The sequence below is a fragment of the Lutra lutra genome, chromosome 15 (genome assembly GCF_902655055.1).
Source record: "Lutra lutra chromosome 15, mLutLut1.2, whole genome shotgun sequence".
Lineage (NCBI taxonomy): Eukaryota > Metazoa > Chordata > Mammalia > Carnivora > Mustelidae > Lutra > Lutra lutra.
Window position 1 is genome coordinate 40,138,519 of NC_062292.1, and position 24,256 is coordinate 40,162,774.

The 24,256-nt window shown below is 40.8% G+C and overlaps 1 protein-coding gene across 1 annotated transcript in view; it reads right to left on the reverse strand.

The window, feature by feature from the left end:
- Nucleotides 1-8,367: 8,367 nt before the first annotated feature.
- KIF14 (kinesin family member 14) overlaps nt 8,368-24,256 on the reverse strand; it is a 53,572-nt gene continuing 37,683 nt past the window's right edge. The window contains 8 exon segments of the mRNA XM_047705372.1: nt 8,368-10,543; nt 10,901-11,036; nt 12,008-12,082; nt 15,400-15,522; nt 16,261-16,419; nt 20,577-20,761; nt 20,937-21,161; nt 23,267-23,361. Of these exon segments, the coding sequence (XP_047561328.1) occupies nt 10,164-10,543; nt 10,901-11,036; nt 12,008-12,082; nt 15,400-15,522; nt 16,261-16,419; nt 20,577-20,761; nt 20,937-21,161; nt 23,267-23,361 (1,378 nt within the window). The 3' untranslated portion in view covers nt 8,368-10,163.

Genomic DNA, 24,256 nt, shown 5'->3' on the forward strand with positions numbered 1-24,256 from the left:
GCAGAGGTAATCAAATTAAAATGAGATCAAGGCGGATGGGAATCCAGGATGACAGCTAGCCTTATAAAAGAGAGAGAGGTTTGGATACAGACAGGCTCAGAGGGGGAAAACGATATGATGAGACAAGGTAGAGGAAGGCTATCCACAAGCCAGGGAGAGAGGCCTGGAACAGATCCTCTCCTAAAAGGAACCAACACCTTGATTTTGGACTTCTAACCTCCAGAGCAGTGAGACTACAGACTTCTGCTGTTGAGGACACCGAGCCTGTGGCACTAGGGTCAGCAGTGGCACAAACAAACACACCTCACTCCCTCCCATCTTTCTCTGGCCTTTCCTGCTGATGTGAATTGTACCAACCTCTGCCTGACTGAGTGCTCCAGCCACATACCCAGTCATCAAGCTTGTCCCTTCATTTGTCTTCGTCCTCCCTTGTCAGCAGTCTTGCCCATTTTCCCTCCTGGATGTTTCTAGAAGCCATGTACTGTGTCCATGACTTCATTCAAGCCTCCCAGAGACCATTTCCTCACCAGTCTTTCTCTCTGTCACCAATCTATTCTCCATGCTACAGACAGAGGGATCTTTCTAGAATCCAAATTCAAAATCACTTCCTGGCTTAAAACTCTTCAATGTCCAAACCTCTGGATGCCACTCACAAGTGTCCCCCTAAAGTCCTTCTGAGGACATCTGCTGCCTCTTTCTCTCCACTCAGCCCTGTCTCCATCAGCCTTGGCCCCATTGGCCACACATCAGGCTCTCTCCTTCCTCAGGTCTTTGCACGCACTGTTTTGTCTTCCTGAGAGATCCAGCTTCCCGCCACCTCACCGGCTAACTCCCTCTCCTTTTCCGGATCTTGCATATCCCATCTCAACCTGTGGGGTAGGTGCTTTCTATACAGCCCCTGTCAGAACACCGGTCACACCATATTGTCATTGCTGCAGACTTGTCTGTCCTCCCCTAGAATGTGAGCTCTGTGGGAGGAGGTCACTCCTGGGCGGTCTTCTCTGCCATTCTCCTCTCAGTGCCTCAGGGCCTGGCCTTCCACAGCACCCCATTCAATTAATATTTGAGTGAGAGATTTTCATAGAGGAGGTAGAATTTCAGGGATGGCTAGGATTCGATGAGGCGACAGAAAGAGAGACGGTATGTCTCCTGCCAGCTAGAACTTGGGGCCAGAAGGCACAAGGTTCACCTGAGAGACACTGAATAGTTCATAGTTTGGAAGGGTATCATTGTAGAAGGAGGAAAGTACCAAGCTCTGTATTTCAGTATCAGTCTCTGAACAGAAGCAAACATTGAGAGTTCTTGAGTAGAAGGAGATGAGAAAATAAATCCAGAGATTTAAGAATACTATCTTGGTGATGGCAGGCAGGGGAGGAGGGAACTGGAGAATATAAAAATAAGATCAGTCACTGGTAACCTTTGGGCACAAGGTAAGAGAGACCTAGAATTTTATCAGTGGGAATGGAAAGAAAGGGGCAGGGGCACTTGAGTGGCTTAGTCAGTAGAGCATGTGACTTTTGATGGCAAGATTGTGAGCTCAAGCCCACACTGGGCACAGAGCCTACCTAATTAAAAAAATTTTTTTTCAATTTTAAAAGAAAGAAAGGGGCAGATGAGACACTTTGTTGAGAAAGAGTCAATAGAATGGTATCGAGTTAGATGATGGGAGACACGGGGAGACAGAGTGAAGACTAAGACTCAGGAACCGTGAGACAGTGATAAGCAGAAGGTCAGGTGCAAAAGAAGTTTGTGGAAGAAAAAAATGTGTTTGGGGAGACAGGTGGGGATGAAAAGTTGGAATGTGGGAGCCTGTTGGGCTGAGACATACGGAAAACCCACACAGGAAAGTGCTTGAGATCCAGAAGGAAAGGTGTGGAGGCAGGAGAGAGAAAGAGAGAGAGAGAGAGAGAGAGAGAGAGAGAAGCCAAGCCCTGAGCTTTGGGGACCACAAGAGAAAGAGTGACAGAGTCCATATGGGGCAGAAGCAGGAAGGGACTGGAACAGTGTTCAGGGAATGGAAGCCACCGGGGCCTTCTGCATGGGCAGCAGGGGATGCTGGAAGTATTTAATGCTGAAGGAAGATCAAGGAGCATCAGAAGGCCCAGAGCTTACTCGCTTTTCTTGAAAAGACCTTACTAAAAGCACCACCCTTTGAACAACTGAAACTGCTCGAAGATTTGCATGTGGGTTATTCAGAGCTTGGGTTGCTCTGCTGTAAATTTCCCTTGGTGTCTAGTACATTTCGTTTTACTTCAGGCGGAATTTCCCCAAATCTAAGCTGTGTGGATGGGACCCGAGTGCTTAAGCTCTTGACAAGTTTCATGTCCCATATTCCAGACCTAAGCGAACTTGGTGACGAGGATGCATTCTTTCCACTTCTCCATCCCCTAGCCTGATGCTAACTGGGGATGTGATGTCCTAAGTGGTTAGGGAGGATACAGAAACCAAGGGAAATGAAGAAACAGAGATCTCTACATATGCAAAAACTTCAAACTGGTACTCAGCTCTCATGTTATTTTAGGATGCTGCAGAAGTATACCCTGCCCTGGAAAATGTAACTGGCGTAGGAGTAACGGAGCAGGGGTCACACCTGGACAGGAACACGAATTGTCCTCCGCAGCAGCAGCCATGTCTGTGCTCACCAAGGTTAGACGGCAAGTTCACAGGAGGTGTTAGCTGTGATTCTGTTTGTCCGAATCCGATCGATGGCCAGAAGGTCCACGTCTAACATGCTGGTCCAGGAACTTCGAAGAAGAGGAAACAGTGACCGTTGTACACTGCAGACAAAGCCAGACAATCTGTCGCTGTGAGGAGACAAGAGCCATGAGCCTAACAGTCCATCCCCGACCTGGCAGTGGGGATTGGGCAGATAACACATAATTTTTTAAAAAAAGATTTAATTTACTTTTTTATTTCAGAGAGAGGAGAGACAGAGGGAAGGGCAGAGGCAGAGGGACAGAGAATCCCAAGCAGACTCCGTGCTCAGTGTGGAGCCCGATGTGACATCACAACCCTGAGATCATGATCTGAGCCGAAATCAAGAGACAGACGCTTAACCTACTGAGACCCCGTGCTCGCTGAAACCCTCATGCCAGTCAAGGCACACAGTCTAGCAATTCAATGGAACTCACAGCGGCACCCCGAGGGTGTGGGATTGTCTCGAGGGGTGCTGAGGAAGCCAAGGCATAGGGAGGCTGTGACTGGCCCGGAGTCACACCACCAAGGTCAGGGCAGGAACTCGAGCCCAGGTCTGGCAAGCCTGAAATTCCCTGTGCTCGCTGCTCAGAGCTCTCTCCCCAGCCCCATCCCCGGGGGTTTTATGACTGGGGTTTTTGTTTTTATCCTTCACCTCTTTTCTGGGTTTCCTCCCAGCTGTTTGGGCAGCTGGAGCCCTAGCACTGTGTTCTGCTCCAGCTTCTTGTGTTTTTTGTTTTTTAGCTTCTCCCCAAACTTGTATATTCACCTTTTAAAGAATGAAGACAGCATTTGATTTCTGCTCAGGTCATGATCTCGGGGTCATGAAATCGAGCCCTGCGATGGGCTCTGCACTCAGTGCAGGGTCTGCTTGTCCCCCTCCCTCTACTCCTCACCCTTCTCTCTCAAATAAATAAAATATTTTAAAAAATTAAGAGTGAAGACAAGGAAGTACTTGAAAAAAAATGTAAATGCTTAAATCTATGAAAAGTGACTTATGTTAAGTTCAAATTTACCTCAATTATCACCCAGAATCCTGTCAGAATGGCATAGCAACATCTCCTATTGATTATAAGCACATGCCAGAGTTTGATTTCAGAGTTGCTGCCTGGGAACCTGGGTGGCTCCGTCGTTCAGCATCTGCTTTGGGCTCAGGTCATGATCCCAGAGCCCTGGGATCGAGTCTCACATTGGCATGGTGGTGGGTAGGGGAGGAGGCCCCTGCTCAGCAGGGAGTCTACATCTCCCTTTACCCCCTGCTTGTGATATCTCTCTCTCTCTCAAATAAATAAAATCTTAAAAAGAAAAAGAAAAAAAAACACTTCAAAGTTGTTGCCAGGAAAGAGGCCTTTGTGGGGAAGTCAGTTCCAAGAGACCTTTTTGGTGAAGAGATTTTATAGGAAGAGAATAAAGAATCACTGGATTTAAAAAAAAAAAAAAAAAGTCTAGTTAAAAAGTATTTGGTTAGTTAGTCAGCTGAGTGAGTAACCCTGGCTTCCCAGAAGTTTTTATCTCATTTTGTTCTAGCAGAACATTCCTTAAGCATTTTATCAGGAATGCTAATTCCTTCCCAGAAAGAAGTTGTGAATTACATCATAGAAAAAAGCCCTGCCCTGGACAGGGTTTGAGATAGTTTTCTTCTTCCATCCTTCAATGACTTCATTGTGCACGTCCACCAACGTGTGTCCTCGATGATGTGCTGGGGAGGAGGCTTGGTTTTAGAGACGTAGGGAAAAAATATGAACTCAAGTCTAGGAGCTCGCAGAAGTCTTTCTTCCTTTTCTGTTCTTGAGTAGTAAATGGTGAGGTTTCTCTAAGGGTTTGCCGGCTAGGGAGGTGGCCTAGAAGTTCCAGAAGGTATGCTCTGGATGCTCACGGGAGCAGTGGGTTCTGGGCAGCCAGCCAGGGGGCCTAGGAGTGGCAGAGAAAGAAGGGGGTATGTGCAGGAAGGAGTAGAAGACATCACAGGGCTCCTGGGGAGCCTGGATCCTGCTGACCCAGGAGGCCTAATGGAGACATTGACAGAAATGACTTAAAATCTGGAAGGAAAAAATGCAAGAAGAGCCCCTCCCAATCCTAAAAGTAGAGCTTGAGCAAAGTCCCACACTGAAATATAGAAAAACATGGGATCCATGTGGGCAAACAATCACACTGGAAAGAGGTCCCATGTCCAGCAACAGGTGAAGGGCTCAACCCTTCGGGGTGAGGACATGGAATACTCGCTGCTCTGAGCAGTAGTGAGGGCCGGAGTGCTGACGCACACACTGGTCTCGAGGACCCGCAAAACGTTGAGTGAAAGAAACCAGACACATGCTAATACGCTGTATGATTTGGTTTATATGAAGTCTAAGGACCAGGAAAATGAATCCGTTGGGATAGAAATCAGCTTCTCCTTTCTCAAATGATAATAACGGTACCTACCTGATGGAGTCATGGCTGTGGGGGTGAACGGACAACCCAGCTACAGCCCTTAGCCTGGAAAACCTGGCGTATGAGGACCCAAGGAAAGTCAGCCACGATTACCCATTGATTTCACCCACCTGAGGAATTTTAACCACCAGGCATGAGCAGATGCTCCCAGATTGACATTTCCTTCTCCTGAGGAATTTTAACCACCAGGCATGAGCAGATGCTCCCAGATTGACATTTCCTTCTCCTGAGCACTCTCTCTCTCTCTCTCTTTAAAGATTTTATTTATTTCAGAGAGAGAGAGAGAGCACGAGCAGGGGGAGAGAAACAGAGGCAGAGGGAGAAACAGACTCCCCTGCTGAGCAGGGAGCTCAACGTGGGACTAGATTGCAGAACCCTGGCATCGTGATCTGAGCCCAAAGCAGATGTTTGACCGATTGAGCTACCCAGGCGCCCCTCTCTTGAACACTCTTATACTCAGCTTGTGTACCTGGTGGTACTATAGCCACCTTAAATTGAAGTGTATCTAAAAAATTACCCCATTCCCCTCACCCCTTAAATCTAGCTCTTCCTGTGTTCATCATCATTGTTGAAGATGTCACCATCCACTACGTCACCTAGCATGGAGATCTTAAGCTCATGTGTACCTTCTACTTCTGGTAAGGAAGCTGCCTGGACAGGGGGGAGTGATTGGCAGAGCCTCTAGAACCTGCATCTTCAACAGCTACACTATTCAGCTGTCCTTAGGGAGAGCAAGGAGACTTCAGAGAGAGGGGTCACTGGGCACAGAATCCAAGGAACACTAGTATTTGAAAGAATAGGTAGAGGATGAGAAACACGTGGAGTTGGAAAAAAATGAAAAACCAATCAGGGAGGTAGAAGAAGCCAGAATTTTCTGTTATGGGGGACACGGGAGGAAATAATTTATTTATTTATTTATTTATTTTAGATTTTTATTTATTTATTTGGAGGGGAGGGACAAAGGGAGAGAGAGAATCTCAAGCAGACTCCATTCTAACCACAGAGCCTGAGGCAAGATAGGATCTCACAACCCTGAGATCATGACCTGAGCGGAAGCCAGGAGTCCAACACTTAACTGACTGAGCCATCCAGCCCCCTACCCCCACCCTGGGGAGGAAAAGAATTTCTAAAGAGAAGAAGCAATCAAAGAAGAAGACTGAAAAATTGCTTTGGGTTTTGCAGCTGGAAGATTGCCAACAACCTTAGTGAGAGCAGTTTCAGGAGAGTCATGGGGCAGGGGGTGTGGGGGCGGGCACGGCCAGCGATGGAGCTGCCGGAAGAGAAGCAAAGTCAACAGAGATTTCACAGTACAGCATCCAAAACGGGATGGGGTGGGAGGCCTTGAAAGCCAGAAGAGGAGAAGGGCTGTAAGAAGTGATACCCGTTTCCCAAATGTCAGAGATTCCCCATCTTTGTAGAGGATAGCTCAATCTGTTCATCTTGAAAATGAGGGCCCCTCACGGGTAGATGCTTGATGATGTAGACAAATTCAGATGTATACACCGAAATGAGTCAGAGAAACAAAAGCGTGATGCCTTCTTAGAAAAGACTGTGAATGTCCTCTTAAACTCTTAAAAATCTATGAGCATCTGAACCCCTGGCCATTTGGTGATGGGAAATGGGAAGAGCCATGTGCTTAATCAACATGGTGTCCTCCTCAATTCTCTTTTGAGGCAATCAGTGATGCTCTGGCGGTTCTCATGGGGTTCAACTCCGGGGTGGTTAGAGGTCTTCTGCACTGAGAAGGTACAGTGTTATGAACAACTGGGGAGCCAACAAATTGGGTCTTTCACAAGTCCAGGATTTGAGGCAATCTAAGCTTTTTTTTTTTTTTTTCCATGTTTCTAGGTCATTGCACTAGAAGTATGTCTGGCATTAAATAAATAATTATTGGAATAAGAAGAATGAACCTAGCTATTAGATGTTATTCAGCTAAATGCCTATATTCCACATCTAAAAAGCTCATAAGCCAATGATGGTTAAAAAAGAAAGATGAAAAATTCAGTCTTGATTATATCATGCTGTGACTGTCACTTGCTAAATCCAGAGCACAAGCTTCCCTGATGAATCATGCACAAGAAGCTGAACGGATCAACCTTCTTCTAACCCCACCAAACTGACACCTTCCCCCTCCTCTGTGATAAATGAACTTTTACTTTCCATATTTAGATAAAACCTCAAAATTGTTACTGGCAAATAGTTAGGCACTGCAAATTTAGAAATGCTAATGAGTTAACTAAATAATATTTTGCCAAAAATCTCAGAGAGACCTCATGAAGGACACTCCTACATCACACTGAACCTTCCTTAAGGCCGGTGGGATACTGTTTACTTCCTTTTATTATCATGGAACCCGAGGGTAGCAGATATATTTTCAAGTATGCCGCGTTTGCAGGGTTGCAGTACAACTTGTCTCCTGGCGGACTGTCATTCACAGCACAGGCTTGCACCACGGGTGACCCTGTACATATGACGACGGGGGTTTAGTTGCCAGTAATGGGAAAGGACAGACACTAACATTTACTAACAACGCACTACTTGGCCAGGACCTAGTCCTACATTTTCCCCATTTAATACCCAGGAAGTCCATGAGGTGGGTATTACTTTTCTTTCTGCACATGAGGAAATGGGAAGGAAGACAGCAAGCAAGTTGTCTACAGCCTCTCTTTTCACTACAGCACGTGCAGATAAAGCTATCCCAGACAACTAGCTGCAAAGAGGCAGAGCAATGTTGAACGAAAAAATCTTTAAGTAGTTGCCATATAATATTATTATTGTTTAGTATTACCTAATGATTTGTTTGGTTTGCAATACCAGTATAACTGTTATTATAGTTTTATATATCTATATATAAAACACATTATAGTTATATGTAACTATGATGAACACATCATAGTTATGTGTAACTATGATGTAACCAGTATAACTATTATCAAAGCAGAGCTATTATGGCAATTTTGAGTCAGAAATAAAATAATGAAGAAAATCAATAAAACAGGGGCACCTGGGTGGCTCAGTGGGTTAAGCCTCTGCCTTTGGCTCAGGTCATGATCTCAAGGTCCTCTGATAGAGCCCCACATCGGGCTCTCTGCTCAGCGGGGAGCCTGCTTCCCCCCTCTCTCTCTGTCTGCCTCTCTGCCTCCTTGTGATCTCTCTGTGTCAAATAAATAAATAAAAGCTTTTAATAAAAAAAAAAAAAAGAAAAGAAAAGCAATAAAACAATAAAACCCTGAGACCAAGAGAGAATTCTGAAGCCAGTAACATTTATTAAAGGCATTCTGTTTATAACATTTCTTATCAGTGCACATGATTCTAAGAGCAAATATATTTTCATCATTTGTTTGAATACTGTTTAACAATTTACTTAAAAGTATAAATATATATAATATACAAAAATTACAAAGACATTAATAATAGGTTTTTGACCAATGAAGTCATGAATTTCGAAAGCAGGAAGTAAAGACTAAGTACCAAACATTAACATGTTTAAACTCTTTAAACTACTTTAAACTACTGTATTGATACTTTAGAAAGTTCCTCAAAGAAGTACAACCTGCAGGCAAAGTTCTCCTATGTACATTGACACTTCATGAAACTTGATAGCAAAAGTGCCACTTGGCAGAGAGTTGACTATTAAAAATAGTTTTAGAACTTCAGAAAGAATACAAGCTCAAATGCCAGAAAGAAGAGGAAAAAAAAAAAAGGAAAATTAAAGCAAATTTGCCGCACTGCACCATTTTAAAGCACCTGGCAATACTGTACATGGTTTATTAACATTGTTCTGGCTACAGTAACCAGTAGTATTTACAATCTCTTCCCAAAAAGGAAATTACTGAACTTACTCATGGTACTAATATCAAATTTTCACTTCTCAGGCTAAAGTGATATTTGCAAGTGAAAAGGCACATGAAAGGATCAGTTTATTTAAAAGAATTATTCTCCAGGAACTGCTCAATATCGCTCAAGCAGAATCACTAAGTATCTTTCCAGATTCCACATATGCTTGTGGTCAAAATGTCAAACTATTTCCTTAATGAAAGGTCCCAAAAGGAGAATATTGTCTTTATTACCTGATTGCAAATCAACTGTGAGATATAATAAGGATCTTTAACCTTTATCAAATCATGTACAAACTCTTTCATTACACCTTTAACAAAACAAGCATTAACAAGAAAAGGTCCAGCCTCTGATTTCTTAACCCCATTCAAAAGAGGATTCTGGCACTATTTAATTGGTTTTAAACTATATTCATACAGCTCCCATTATGGAACATAGATAATATAGTGAACGATTATACCAGCAAGCCATTTTATTAATATATATTCAAGTAACTATTTCTATTTGGAAAGAAAAGGAAACTGCCCTTGAACACACTGTTCAAAAAGGCAACCAGTTAACCTTTCAAGAAAACACTTTTAGATCTAATAATGCAAGTTAAGCTGCCTTAGTAAAACCTACATTGGCAGTTTTACCACAAACCTCATTGTAGCTATTTGCACCGGAGAGAAGGCACAGGCATAAAGGTAACTGATTATTCATGTGTTAATCCACTCATGAGAAAATAACTTAATAGTAACTATAGTAACCATTTACAAACAAGCTGAAGAACCAACCAGAGATAGTATATCCATGTGAAAAATAAACATTTAAAAATAGTGTATCAATGTGAAAAATAAACATTTTAAATAGTATATCAATGTGAAAAATAAACATTTAAAATTTAAGGCAATGAGAAACTGGAGAAATGACCATTCACTTGTTTTCGAACTCCTAATTTCATTATCTTGCCACCATGTTCCAATACGGTGAATGCCTACTTAAAATTATCTGCCAAGAAACTCCTGAAAGCACATTCTGAAATCAGGATTCCATAATGCTTATACTCTCCATTCCCAATGAAAGGCCATCAAACAGATGTGGACTTCTTTGAAACATTTATGCTGACTTCCAGCTTTTTATATTCTCCTACATAAGGAAAATTGCCTACCCAGTGTTCTCTCTCTTTCATGGATGGTCATAAAGTGCCTACATATCAGAATTCACACCCACTGAATCCTACTGGGCGTGCTGTCCTCTGAAGTCACTGCTGGGGACGAGCCATGGAGTTCAAAGACACGCTTTGGTACACCTTTATTCCTAACGGAGTCGGTCCTGCTTGGTTTAGATTGCTGTCCTTCTTCTCTGGTATTTTGGTTACACGTTTCCCAGGGATTCAACAAATCAGCTCTTTCCTCTGATTCAAAACATAAGAGGAGTGACTTGGCTAGAGATTCTAGTCCCCCATGGCCAACTGGAGGTAGTCTCTTCTCACAGCTGTCAAAAGAAGTAGAGCACATGCTCAAATCATCATGAAAATCCTTGGCCAAGTTGCAAAGACTTTCAACGCAATTCTTGAGAAGATTTTTGTCAGTGTGGCATCCTATGCAAGGAGAAGAAAAAGTTCGTTAACCTTTTCATTTTTCATGAGGTATTTATTACTCTTATATGACTCTACATATCTTTTAGGTCAAAGTAACCCTGTCAAGATAAATCTAAATGACTTAAGATTACTCAGCTTATCTGCTAATTAAACACCTGGGTTTTTAGGATCTAATTATTTAGGCAAAGTACTTACATATTTTAAGTGAGAATATGACCATACACGTTTCTATAATTAGTGTCAAAGAGTAGCATTAGTTAGACTTTAGTTAATGAATTAGACTAGAAATGAAAAGATATCTGAGAGTTCTTAAACTATAAAATTTTGATTAATTACAAATCCGTCTTGAGTATATACCTCTCAGTGCAGAAATAATAATTTGAATAGTTTGCTCCAAGCAATGTTTTAACTTCAGGAATTCCTGTGCAAGATTAACCATCTTCTTCAAATCTTGGTATCCAGGACTTTCTTGTAGTTCAGTTCTGAAACTTTTCTGTAAATAAAGTTAATATTTTTAAAGATACATAATAGGCTACATGACAGTAAGGCTTAGTCAATATAATTTTAATCACCAGAGTTTTATCTTCAGGAAAGAGAATGAGTTTACTTTCCTCACCAGTGCTTAGTTCTGTTTCCACAAGCAAGACCAACATACAATATTCCACAAGCAAGACAACATACAATAATACAACTAAAAACAGTAATTACTGTTTTTAAAAGAAATAAGAATTTTAAATTAATTTTATTTTTTAAATTAAAAGAATTTTTTTTAAACTAAGCTTTATGCCCAATATGGGCTTGAACTCACAACCCTGAGTTCAAGAGTTGCATGCCCTTCTAACTGAGCCAGCCAGGTGCCCCAAGAATTTTAAATTAATTTTAAATCAAAGTACAATCATCATATTACATGGGAATGAAATAAAAAAACAGTACCCTTTATTATCCAATATCATAAAAGATAAATTTAATTTTTTAGAGTTCAACTTTATATATCTCCCATTTATTTTTATTTAAATAAAAATTTTCGAGCCATAGCTATTTCTGTCCTATTTGACACATTGATTATATACTTAATTTGTATTTTGTTATTTACTTGTGATTTGAAAATAATTTGTCTAATTCACCTATATTTTAAAATTTTCAAGCATATTGATTATTAAACACAATTTTTTAGCCAGTGACTATCCCAGGAAAAGCTGATAGTTACTAAACTAGTAGCAGTAAGAAATAGATAAAATACTATTAATCAATTTCTATACACTATCTCATCTCTTTCTTAAAAAATTAGTTATGACGTCCAAGAGGAAGTAGCTAGAAAACTATGACACATGCTGCAACTAACCAGGCACAAAGGAATTATCTGGCTAAGGATGAAAACTGAAATAAACATATCATTATCTATACTTCGGCTGAACGAAATGCTAAAATACACCAAACCAAAGTAAACATTAAAGCTTCTCTTACTGTTTTCCACTCAGCAAACATGTTTTCAAGACATCCAATCAATTCCATGGCTTTACCTTTCATCTGTTTGGTAACCTATATGGAATATGAACATATTTTACTATATAAATAATTATTTAGAGGTTTAAAAATCCTAGAACTCTATGGGACGAGACAGGCAAGAATTTTAGTCTAAGAAGTCGAAAGACTTGAGTTCTATTACTGGGACTGCAATTAAACAGTCAGTGTACCTAAATCATGTAGGCAGAATTTTTTTCAAAATAAATTGCATGTTGATTCTATATTAACTATAGATACACTCTGATGTTTGTGATAATAACAGCATTTTGTTTTACCTTTAAATATTTATAGGGATGAACTTTCCAAGCCCTCCCTTGAAGAGGGTAACTAATTTATCAAGCAGATATTATGCTCAAAGAACTACATATACATTTTCACCATTTTCACAGAGAAATAGTTGACATATAATGCTGTATTAGTTTAAAACTATACAACATAATGATTCGATATACTGCAAAACCACCACCACAGGAAGTTTAGTTAACATCCATTACCTCACAGTTATGATCTTTTTTCTTGCAATGAGAACTTTTAAGTTCTACTCTCTTAGCAACTTCCAAATATACAACATAGTAGGTATCATTAACTACTGTCAGTACTTGCCTTCCTATATCTGAGTGATTTCCCTTACATGTTTTATTATCTGCTTCTCAATTATAATTCTATGCTGCATATGCAATGTCTTCATTTACAAATAAGAAAACAGATTCCAAGCTCCTAAGACTCAGAACCAGGGTTAGAAGCCTTTGCTTTTGTACTGCTCAATGCTGCCCCCCTGAGGTACCTTTTCACTTAATTTCTGCCGGGGATGGTGTGAGAAGCATTTAATTGGCTTCACCCACACAGCTCTTCCCAAAGTCTAACTTAAAGTTTCTCTATGTGGTTAAAAAAAAAAAAAAAAAAAGAGGCACACACAAATTCTTTTTTCCCCTGGCTCCAGCTTCACAGTTATAAATCCAATGCCTTATGTTTGAACCCATTTTCCAGTTCTTCGGATTCTTCGTTTTCCTTTCACAGGATCTTGAGTTTTAACTTAAGAGAATATGACAAGCTAAAATCCCACCATGGCTATACAGCGGGGGCATATAGACTATGAGAGAAAGTAAATAAGAGAAAGGGAAGGAGGGGCGTCTGGGTGGCTCAGTGGGTTAAAGCCTCTGCCTTTGGCTCAGGTCATGATCTCAGGGTCCTGGGATTGAGCCCTGCAACGAGCTCCCTGCTTAGCAGGGAGCCTGCTTCCCTTCCTCTCTCTCTGCCTGCTTCTCTGCCTATGTTTGATCTCTGTCTGTCAAATAAATAAATAAAATCTTTAAAAAAAAAAAAAAGAGGAAGGGAGGGAGAAGTTTGCCTGAAAATGCCAATAATACGAATTGTATGCAAAATGGGCCTGACCCTTTTGCTATGCATTTCCCCCGCAAACCGCAGCCAAGCTGAGTCTGCGCACCCTGCCCTACTACTCTAAGCACATTTGTGTGAGCTTACTTCGCTTCTACTTTTCATTAACTGACTCTAGGCCCCTTGCACTTACTGCTGGTGGAAACTGTACTTTGCAAACAACGACAGAGAAAAGTGTTTTTGGGATAAACGGCGCTGCTGCTGGGCACCACCAAGCTGGAGATGTCGGCAGTGGGCAGTACGAGTCCACTGTCTTCATTCAAAGTAGCATTACAGAACTGAAACCAGCCTCATGTCTCTAGGACTAGACCCGTGTATTTTGATTTAGGGACAAAATGAGCTCCTTTTGAATGTGTTTGTATTTTAAAAGCAAAATAACACAAAATGGGAAAGGCAAACACAGCGAGAACAAGCTCGAGCAAACTGAGGCAGCTAAGACCTGCAGGGGAACTGTGTTTAGCATTTCTGTCCACTGCTCTTAATGGCACAAAATCCTCAGAACAATCTTAGGGAGTTCGTATGCTCATCCTCACTTTTTAAATGCAACACGTGAGGCCCAGGTGAACAGCTCAAGGCTACACAGGAAGCAGGAGAGCAATTTAATGTTCAATGTTTCTTCCAGTTCTGAGCCGGTTTGGGCAGAGATGATAGCCCTTTAGAACCCATGTAGCCTTTTAGTCTGAGGAGGGTTGAAGAGCCCCTCTAGCTTACATGGACAATTTCTCTCCTGATAAGGGAGCTAGACGCATTAATGAAAAGGTTTTTCTAAAAGGAAAGAAAAAAAACTAACTTACTTGATGCCTTCCTGGAAATGAACCACAGGGGTGGACGCTAAGGGTCCTTTACCTGATTGTCTTCCCTAGATCAAACAGTATGTATGTAAATGAATACCGTCCTCCTGGGGGTGAGTTCAGCAAACACAACATCCCCAGGCAGCTCCATCCCAGCTGACCGACTCCAGAAAAAGAAAGGGAATGGGCAGAGATGGTTTTAACAAGAAATTGTTACAAGATTCTAGAACTGACAGAGCTCCGAGATTTCACTGCTGTAAAGATTAGAACTTATCTCCTGAGTCCCCACTTCACTAATAATAACTCCCAATAATGAAAATTAACGTGCATGAACAATGATTTACAAACCTTAGTTTTGTAGCCTGTGGAGTTTTGGAGTCCCACAGGTAGAATATAAAACCCTGGCTTGGACAACTGGACGAGGTCCTCCAGCTCCGTAAAATGCATGGGAACCCAAGTAATTCCTCCCTTGCAAAGTGGGGAGGTTCACCCCTATTCTAAGGAGAGCACCTAGTCCCATACTTGCACTGGGAAATTATTTAGTAAATAAATTACTCACAATCTAGGACATAACTATTATTACAGTCAACAGGTGAAGAAACAGAGTCAGAGCATGGACTTGATAAATGATTGCTGAAAACTGAGAGACTGGTTTTAAAGAGTGCCACCTCTAAGACAGCTACTGGGTTGATGTTTAACGTCAGTTAGCTAGAGGAGGTGCTGGGGAAGCATATTTTTGGAAGTCACTCAAATCTTCATTGATTCTGTATCTTGATATGAAATAACAGATATGAATGCCTTTGGCAAAATATTTAGTTTAAAATATGGCATCAGTAAGTGGTAGTTTCTGTTCTTAGGTGGAAAAGTAGAGACGTAAACAAAGACCAGGAAGAAAGAGACCAGCAGAAAGTGAACACTAGATGTCACTGCCAGACTCCATTCTGCTCTGGAGTTCATCCGCAGTCGGTTCACTGACAATAACTGACATAATGATCACATCAGCCTTTTCAATTAAAAAAAAAAATTCAACACTAATTAAAATACATAAATTTATAAGAATCCAATTTAGTTGAATTAAACTATTTTCTAAAAATCAACTTTATAGGCCATCTGGTACTATATAGAATGTTCTTTTGTTCCTCTTACCTCATTTTGGGTACACTGACTTAAGAGTTCATGCTGAAGTTCTTTTGCTTTCTCTAGTCCAGAATCTAATAGAATCTTCATTCCTAAGCCTACACCATCACAAAGAGCATCCATGAAGTCCTCCTAGAAAAAGTTTTTAAGCATTAAGTAGAAAATTTGGTGTTTTTAATTATAAAATAATTGTTGTATTTTCTGCTTATTTTAGGACTACAGTAAGTTCCTAGTTTATTAAATTCAACTAAAGCTGGAATAAAAACGGTCTGTAAGAAAATCTATCATTTACTATTCCACATATAACATGTAATAAATTTAGCAAATCTATAATTTAACATTCCACATTTAACAGTTAATAAGGAATATCTGTCTGAGGAGGTGAGTAGAGGATGGGTTAGATGGGTGATGGGTATTAAGTGATGAACCACCGAGTTCTACTCCAGAAACCAATACTGCACTATATGTTAACTAAGGAAAATTTAAGTTAAAAAAAAAGTCATCTTAGAACGCTGTGTTGCTAGAATATAGTAACATTCTAATATAATACTGTTCTTAATGGCATGACTACTTAGAGCAAGCAAATACAAATTTTCTAGAATTATGGAGTTCTGTATGTGTTGATTGGCTGTGCAAACCCTCCAGAGTAGGTATGCATCATCAAAGCAAAGATCCAAAAGGCAAAGTGAAGATTCCAGAATTATCCAGTACATTATCTAATTTAGATTGAAACAGTTTTAAATATTGCCAAACTATTAAAAGTATGAACTATTTTAAAATAAAAACAACTTATCCTGTTTAGTTGATACTATTATCAGAAGACTACTGTTCCTCAGATGAAGTCTTCCAAAACTAATATTATCAAATTACCTGAACACTAGCAGCCTTATTGCTACTATTTTCCAGAAAATGCAGCTTGCTCCCTTGAAGAACTGCTAACTGTCCCACATACTTTACAGCTTGTTGTACAATTTGGATTATTTTCGTTTGAGCCTCTTTTACCATTGATGAGATATCTGAACAACATCCCTATAAAACAAAAATGGATCAGTATATCAGATACATGAGATTATAAACAGAGGTAAAGAAAAGCAATTTGAAGAAAATAAATTCTGCATTCATTCATATCGTGACTATGCTTAATAAAAGTCTCACTCAAAATAAAAAAACATGCAACCCTATAGCTACTAACGATGATAAAACCACTTGGATACAGCCTCTACACCCAAACACCCTACATGCTAATAGGAGACATAAGACAAGTATGCAGTGAACTAAATAGAAGACAGAAGCGATGAGTGAATGCCCCCCACACCAGAAAAGGGAACAAAATGTGGCTCTTTTTTGCCTTTGAACTTTTCCTGTCCCATTAGCCATCTGGCAGATGGTTAATAAAGATACTTTCTCTTATCAGGGGAGAAGGAAGAGGAAAGGGAAGTGAAAGGGGGAAAACCAACCCTTCAAACAAAAGGTTTCTACACCAGAGTGCACATGCCCAAGAGGAATGAAGCGTGCCTCCCCTGCCCTGCACCGAGATTTTCTTTTTTCTTTTTTTTTTTTAAAGATTCTATTTATTTATTTCATAGAGAGAGACACAGCAAGAGAGGGAACACAAGCCGGGGGCGTGGGAGAGGGAGAAGCTGGATTCCCACTGAGCAGGGAGCCAGATGCAGGGCTCGATGCCAGGACCCTGGGATCATGACCTGAGCAGTAGGCAGTTGATTAACAGCTGAGGCACCCAGGCGCCCCCAAGATTTTCTTCCTTTTACCTGCCAACTGCAGTGATTCTTCAGAATACTCTTGGCTTGCTTTCTAGGCCATGCTTATAATACTGCTACAAGGTAAGAATTCTCAAACCACGCTTGGGTAGGAAGTGTAGTCACTAAATTCAGTTTTGCCAATTTAACATACGTCTTTCCTGAGCTCGGCCTAATCTCCCCTTTGAGTCACCTGTTCTCTCCGTCCTTGATTCTTTACATAAAACCTTTCCCATAGGGCTATAGGTCACAAGTCCCAAGTTAAGTTCAAAGTGTTCTTCCTAGAGAATGAAAAGAAGGAAAGAAACTACACACCAGTTACTCTCACAGGCACTTTCTTATAACATCCATCCATCTGATCCTCATAGCAACCTTGTCAGATAGGTGCTGTTATTTTTGTTTTCCCAAAGAGAAAATGGGGAGCTTAAAAATTTAAGCAATTTGCCAAAGGACAAGAACTAATTTAGCATGGGTTCAAACACTGAGTTTCCAAATGCCAATAATGGGTTTGGGAGTTTTTTCCTGTTCCTGAACTACATCTAAAATCTAAGAGCCAACTAAGTATATCTCACACTCTCTTCCCACCACAACCCTTCGACTAGCTTCCTTCTCCAGGCTCAAGCATAAGTCGGACTCTCAGGCTTTGGCTCCCCAGCTTTGCTCTCTGGCCAGCCTTCATCTTCATGGCTCTTTGCTATCAGGACATTTCCTTCATCTATTACTTCACCCATACCGGTTTGAGGCCCACCTCTCTGTCCTAGGGTCATTCTGTTTCCTCACTGCTTATATCCAAAGTGATCCTTCATCCAGTGTGAATTTATAATTAACTCAATAACAAGTATCCAACTGAGCATCCTTCATATGAGGAGTCCTTGTGAGAAAAAGACACCTAAGCTGCTCTAACTGCCCAAAGCTAACTGCCCATTGAGGTGTGTGGGCTTATAGAGATGTTATATTAAAAGGCATAACAGGGGTGCCTGGGTGGCTCAGTGGGTTAAAGCCTCTGCCTTTGGCTCAGGTCATGATCCCAGGGTCCTGGGATCAAGCCCCGCATCAGGTTCTCTGCTCACAAAGGAGCCTGCATCCTCCTCTTTCTCTCTCTGCCTGCCTCTCTGCCTACTTGTGATCTCTGTCTGTCAAATAAATAAATAAAATCTTAAAAAAAAAAAAAAGGGGGGCATAACAGGTGAAGTATAATGTTATCTGAAAAACAAGAGAAATGCCTGAGTTGTGGGGAGACTCACAGAGACCTCCTAAGGAAGAATAATGGACAATTAAAAATAAACGTTTGGGGCGCCTGGGTGGCTCAGTTGGTTAAGTAACTGCCTTCAGCTCAGGTCATGATCCTGGAGTCCCGGAATCGAGTCCTGCATTGGGCTCCCAGCTCTATGGGGAGTGTGCTTCTCCCTCTGACCTTCTCCCCTCTCACTCTCTAAAATAAATAAATAAAATCTTAAAAAATAAAAAAATAAACGTTTGATTTCAATTTGACTATTGAGATTACTCAATCAAACAAACATTTCCAAATCCTATCAAGTAAATAGCCCCTCAGGAAGTATTTGATACAACTAACTTCTACCACAATAATAGAATGTAGAAAGTCTCTTGGTGGGTATAATAACGTAAGTTTTGGGGGCGCCTGGGTGGCTCAGTGGGTTAAAGCCTCTGCCTTCGGCTCAGGTCATGATCTCAGGGTCCTGGGATCGAGCCCCATATCGGGCTCTCTGCTGAGCAGGGAGCCTGTTTCCTCCTCTCTCTCTCTCTGCCTGCCTCTCTGCCTGCTTGTGATTTCTCTCTCTGTGTGTCAAATAAATAAAATCTTTAAAAAAAAAAAAAAATAACGTAAGTTTTGTTCAACATTTTAGAACATTTTGTTATGAATCTAAGTCACCCATTTAAAAAACTGAAACCTATCCCTTTTGATATTTTTATATCTGTTCCCCTCATACATTCAAGGAATTCTTTTTTTTAAAAGATTTTATTTATTTAGAGAGAAAGAGCACATGCATATATGCACAAGCAGGGGAAGGGCAGAGGGAAGGAGAGAGAGAGAAAAAACCCTAAGCAGACTCTACACTAAACACAGAGCCTGACAAAAGGCTTGATCCGGTGACCCTGAGATCATAAAATGAGCTGAAATTGAGAGTTGGATGCTTAACTGACTCAGCCACCCAGGCACCCCTATTCAAAGAATTCTTATGGAGGAATTCACTGAAATGGTGGGTGACTAGGTATTATCCAATATCAAATTCCCCACTTCTTTTGTAGTAATAGAATTCTTGATTTTTCCACTAGGTACATACCTGTCCAGAATAAAAAGTACATTTCCCAATAACACTTGTAGCTAGATATGGTCATGTAATGAAGTTCTGGCCAAAGATACATAAAGAGAAATGTCATAGGGAAATTTCTAGAAACTTCCCTTAAAGGAAGTTTGACCTTTCTCTTCTTTGTCACTTCTTCCATCCTGCTGCACCGAACTCAGACAGAGCTCCACCACTCTGGTGGACCATGAAATAAAGGGCCATGATTTGGCTTGGTAGAAAGGTGTGTTGGAAGGAGCTTGGATCTCAAGGAGTGGAGCAGAGCCACCATGCCTACCGCCAGATTTTATACGACAGAGAATAAGCTTTTAGCTTACTACTTCTTCAGAGCCAAGTCTAATCTCACTTGATATAAGGTAAACAGAAAAAAAATTATTTTCCTTGCCTGTGCATCACCAGGCTTGTAACTAATTCAGCATAAGCTGAAATCTAACAAACAAGTAGAGCAAGACTTTGCCTTTTTCCCCATTGCCATTACTGAGGGTTAGCATAGTAGAATATGGATAGTAAAGAGCATGAACTCTGGGCCCAAGCCTGCCCGGGTCCAGATCCTAATTCTATCACTTACCGGCTATGCCTGTAACACTGGATAAGCTACATACCCTGTACCTCCATTGCTTCACTTATAAAATGGTGATTAATAACAGTACCTACTTCTGAAGTTGTTAAGAGATTTAAATGAGTTAATATTTGTAAATCACTGAGAACTCTCAGTGCCTGGCACAGAAGCCATAATTAATAGACAATTATAGGGGCACCTGGGTGGCTCAGTGGGTTAAAGCCTCTGCTTTCGGCTCAGGTCATGGTCCCAGTGTCCTGGGATTGAGCCCCACATCGGGCTCTGTGCTCTGCAGGGAGCCTGCTTCCCCCTCTCTCTCTATCTGTCTGCCTCTCTGCCTACTTGTGATCTCTGTCTGTCAAATAAATAAATAAAATCTTTTAAAAAAAATAGACGATTATAGATAACCACAGTTTCAGAATTATAAAACAGAAATCACTTCTGAAAATTCTACAGATCTAATTTTGGGGAAGATGCAGACAGTAGGTCAATAAATACTTGCTGAATAAATGAATTCTTCAAAGGATAATCAGCAAAGCAATTTACCTGTAAAAATAACTGTAAGTAGCCTCCTAGTTTTTTGATCTCTTGTCTCAATTCATCTTCAAGCCTTGCTGCGCTGGTACAAGGCAGAATTTCATTCAGCCAGTGTTTGATTAGCACCACAAGGTGCTCAAAAGCACATGTGACCTGGATTGTAAGTGACTGGGTTGCTCGATCAGAAGACAACACTTTGAAAAAAGAAGGAAAATTACTGGAAGAAATAATCTCCAGATAAAAGAACTCATATATGATCACCATTAAAGTCAGAAAATGCATGCAAAATGTGACAGTCCTTCAAAAGAATATGTAATGTGCAGAAAATAATCATTCATGTGAGTTAATAAAAGCTGTAAGTTTGCTTACAGTTTTCTTGACTTTCTTCGTCTTGTTCTTCATGAGCTTTGGAAATGGCAAATAGCCCGTGATAAATTTTAAGAAAATTATCCATCAGACTGTCTGCCATGGTTTTTTCCTCATCATAACTCTGTCCAAGAAAACTTAAGGATGACCCAATCAATTCTTTGCAAATTCCAGGAAGAAAAGATTCTGCTGAACTTGAGTAAATAGGGCTCGATTTCTCCAGTAATCCTGTCTCGGTAGAAAATAGCCATCTTAAGCCTACTTTTCAGGCACAATACTTTCAAATAAATGCATTAACACACGCATATTATAGACTCATTTGTCAGTAAATTCAAAGTAGGCTGTTCTCATTTCAATGCATTCTTACTTCTATAAGCCTAAGTGAAAACACAATTTTATAAAGGAGTCAATTCATCTGTCAGTGGAGTCAGTCAATAGGTTAGTAGCTCCTCAACCACAATCAAATAATAGCCAATGCAGGGGCGCCTGGGTGGCTCAGTGGGTTAAGCCGATGCCTTCGGCTCAGGTCATGATCTCAGGGTCCTGGGATCGAGTCCCACATCGGGCTCTCTGCTCAGCAAGAAGCCTGCTTCCCTCTCTCTCTCTCTCTGCCTGCCTCTCTGTCTGCTTGTGATCTCTCTCTGTCAAATAAATAAATAAAATCTTAAAAAAAAAAAAAAAATAATAGCCAATGCAAATAAACTAAGCAACCACTGGTTTACTCTCCTTCCTGACTGACTTTTGGGGAACACCTAAGAAACTCTGAAATTAGTGAAAACAATGGTAGTTACACAAAAAATAATATAAATAGAATAAATATAAATATCATAATATAAATTAATTCGCAAGCTGAAAAAGTAGGCAATACTAAAGCAAACTCTATTAAAAGGAATGTCTCAGTAGCTCTACTTTATATCAGTTCCTGCTCTAGGCTTACTGTAATCAAAATAGGCCAAAGCCAATTATTATGTATAGTTAATATATCAATCACATCTCTGGGAGACAGACTTTCAGGCTAATTTTCTAAGCACTGTCCAAACCAGAAGTAAATGGAAACAGCTTAAAGAGCTAATTTGGAGCCTCCTTTATACTGGAATGCTAACTCATGAGTATAATGATTCTCATTTAATAAAAAGGTTATTTTCAGGTTCATAGATGATGAAACACCAAACTAAAAGGAAGGTAGAATAAGGACAAAGGATGGGGACTATTAAGAGTCTAGGACAGGGGAACATAGCTGGCTCAGTCATTAGGGCATGTGACTCTTGATCTTGGGGTCGTGAGTTTGAACCCCATGTTTGGGGTATTAAAAAACAAAATAAAATAAAAAGCATTTTTAAAAAAGAGAGTAGGCCAAAGATAAGAATTTGATTTGGGAAGAGAAAAAAGAAAAGCTACAAAATGCAAAGCTCTACCACTGTAGGATAATAGTGATTATATTCTAGTCTTCATGAATAGTTAACAATATATTCCTTGTTCAGTAAGATGATGATGTTAATGCATTCTAAAATCCAACGTCAACACTTTACAAAGCATTGCAAAACCCTGGTTTAAAAATACAGCCCTTGGGGCGCCTGGGTGGCTCAGTGGGTTAAGCCGCTGCCTTCGGCTCAGGTCATGATCTCAGGGTCCTGGGATCGAGTCCCGCATCGGGCTCTCTGCTCGGCGGGGAGCCTGCTTCCCTCTCTCTCTCTCTCTCTCGGCCTGCCTCTCTGTCTACTTGTGATCTCTCTCTGTCAAATAAATAAATAAAATCTTAAAAAAAAAAAAAAATACGGCCCTTAAGGTGAGAAGTTAGGACACGTGCTCAACTTCCCAGAGCCACACACTGCACTGTCCCCAGCCCCGTGGCTGCCTGGGCAGGTCCATGCTAAACGCACACATGGTTTGTTTCCCTCTTTGAAAACTGCAAATCAGCAAAGAGCTCTTGCATTTTCTTTAATTTTTAAATATGGCCCTTAAAAAGACAGCTTTAATTTACCTGGAAAAATTACTTTTTTTATTTTAAGATTTTATTTATTTATCTGTCAGAGAGACTGCATAAGCAGGTAAAGTGGCAGGCAGAGGCAGAGAGAGAAGCAGGCTCCCTGTTGAGCAAGGTGCCCGATGAGGGACTCGATCCCAGGACCCGAGGATCATGACCTGAGCTGAAGGCAGCTGCCTAATCAACTGAGCCGCCCAGGCGTCCTGAAAATTACTTTTGTAAAACATCTTACTCTCAAATAATACTGAATAAACTAGTTGATACACAGATATATAACCTTTTATTGTGCTGGTAAACAATAAGCCTTGATACTTTTTCCAGTATACAAGAAAATGTGATGAAAAAATACCTGATGAATGGGAAGAATGCAAATCCTGAATTGGGTGGGCTTGTAGATCATGCAAACAACCAGAAACTCTTCTATTCTTCATCAAGCTCCTGCTCCTAAAAAAAGATAAACCATAAGATCAGTGGTTATATACTACATGGAATAACAATATTAAGAATATTCTTGGAGCACGTGGGGGGCTCAATCAGTTAAGCGCCTGCCTTCAGCTCAGGTCATGATCCCAGGGTCCTGGGATGGAGCCCCAAACAGGGGTCCCTCCTCAGTGAAGAGTCTGTTTCTCCTTCTCCTTCTGCCCCTCCCAACTCACGTGCATGCTCTCTTTCTCTCAAATAAATAAATAAATAAATAAATCTTTAAAAAAATATTCTTGGGGCACCTGGGTGGCTCAGTCAGTTAAGCATCTGCCTTCAGCTCAGGTCATCATCCCAGGGTCCTGGGTTCGAGTCCCCCACTGCATTCCCTGCTCAGCAGGGAGCCTGCTTCTCTTTCTCCCTTTGCCCCGCCCCCCGACTTGTGCTCTCTCTCTCTCTCTCCTGCTCTCTCTTAATAAATAAAATCTCAAACAAAATATTCTTAATTCTCTAAAGAAAATGGGTATGTGCAGTGTGTGTTTCCTGCGGAAACATTTTCATAGTTAAATTCATTTGGTTTACGAAGCAAGAACTTTACTATTTATAGGTATCGTTCTAAGCATATAATTAAATTAAGTAAATGGAATACATATTTATAGAGTACTCCTATTTACAGGTTCTAAATACTGCATTTAAACACAGGAAACATGGTTTTTGGACTCATGAACTTAAGGTCCATAGGAAAAGAGAGAAATTAGGCAAATAATTATAATACAGTGATGTGCCATGCGAGCAGAGCATGCCCTGCTGGAGAAGAACTTGACCTGGCCCAAGGAGTCAGTGGGGAGGGGGGAGGGGGCTCCTGGGACAATGACCCTGAAGGACGCACAGGAGTTAGCCCAACTGGGAGGCAGGCTTG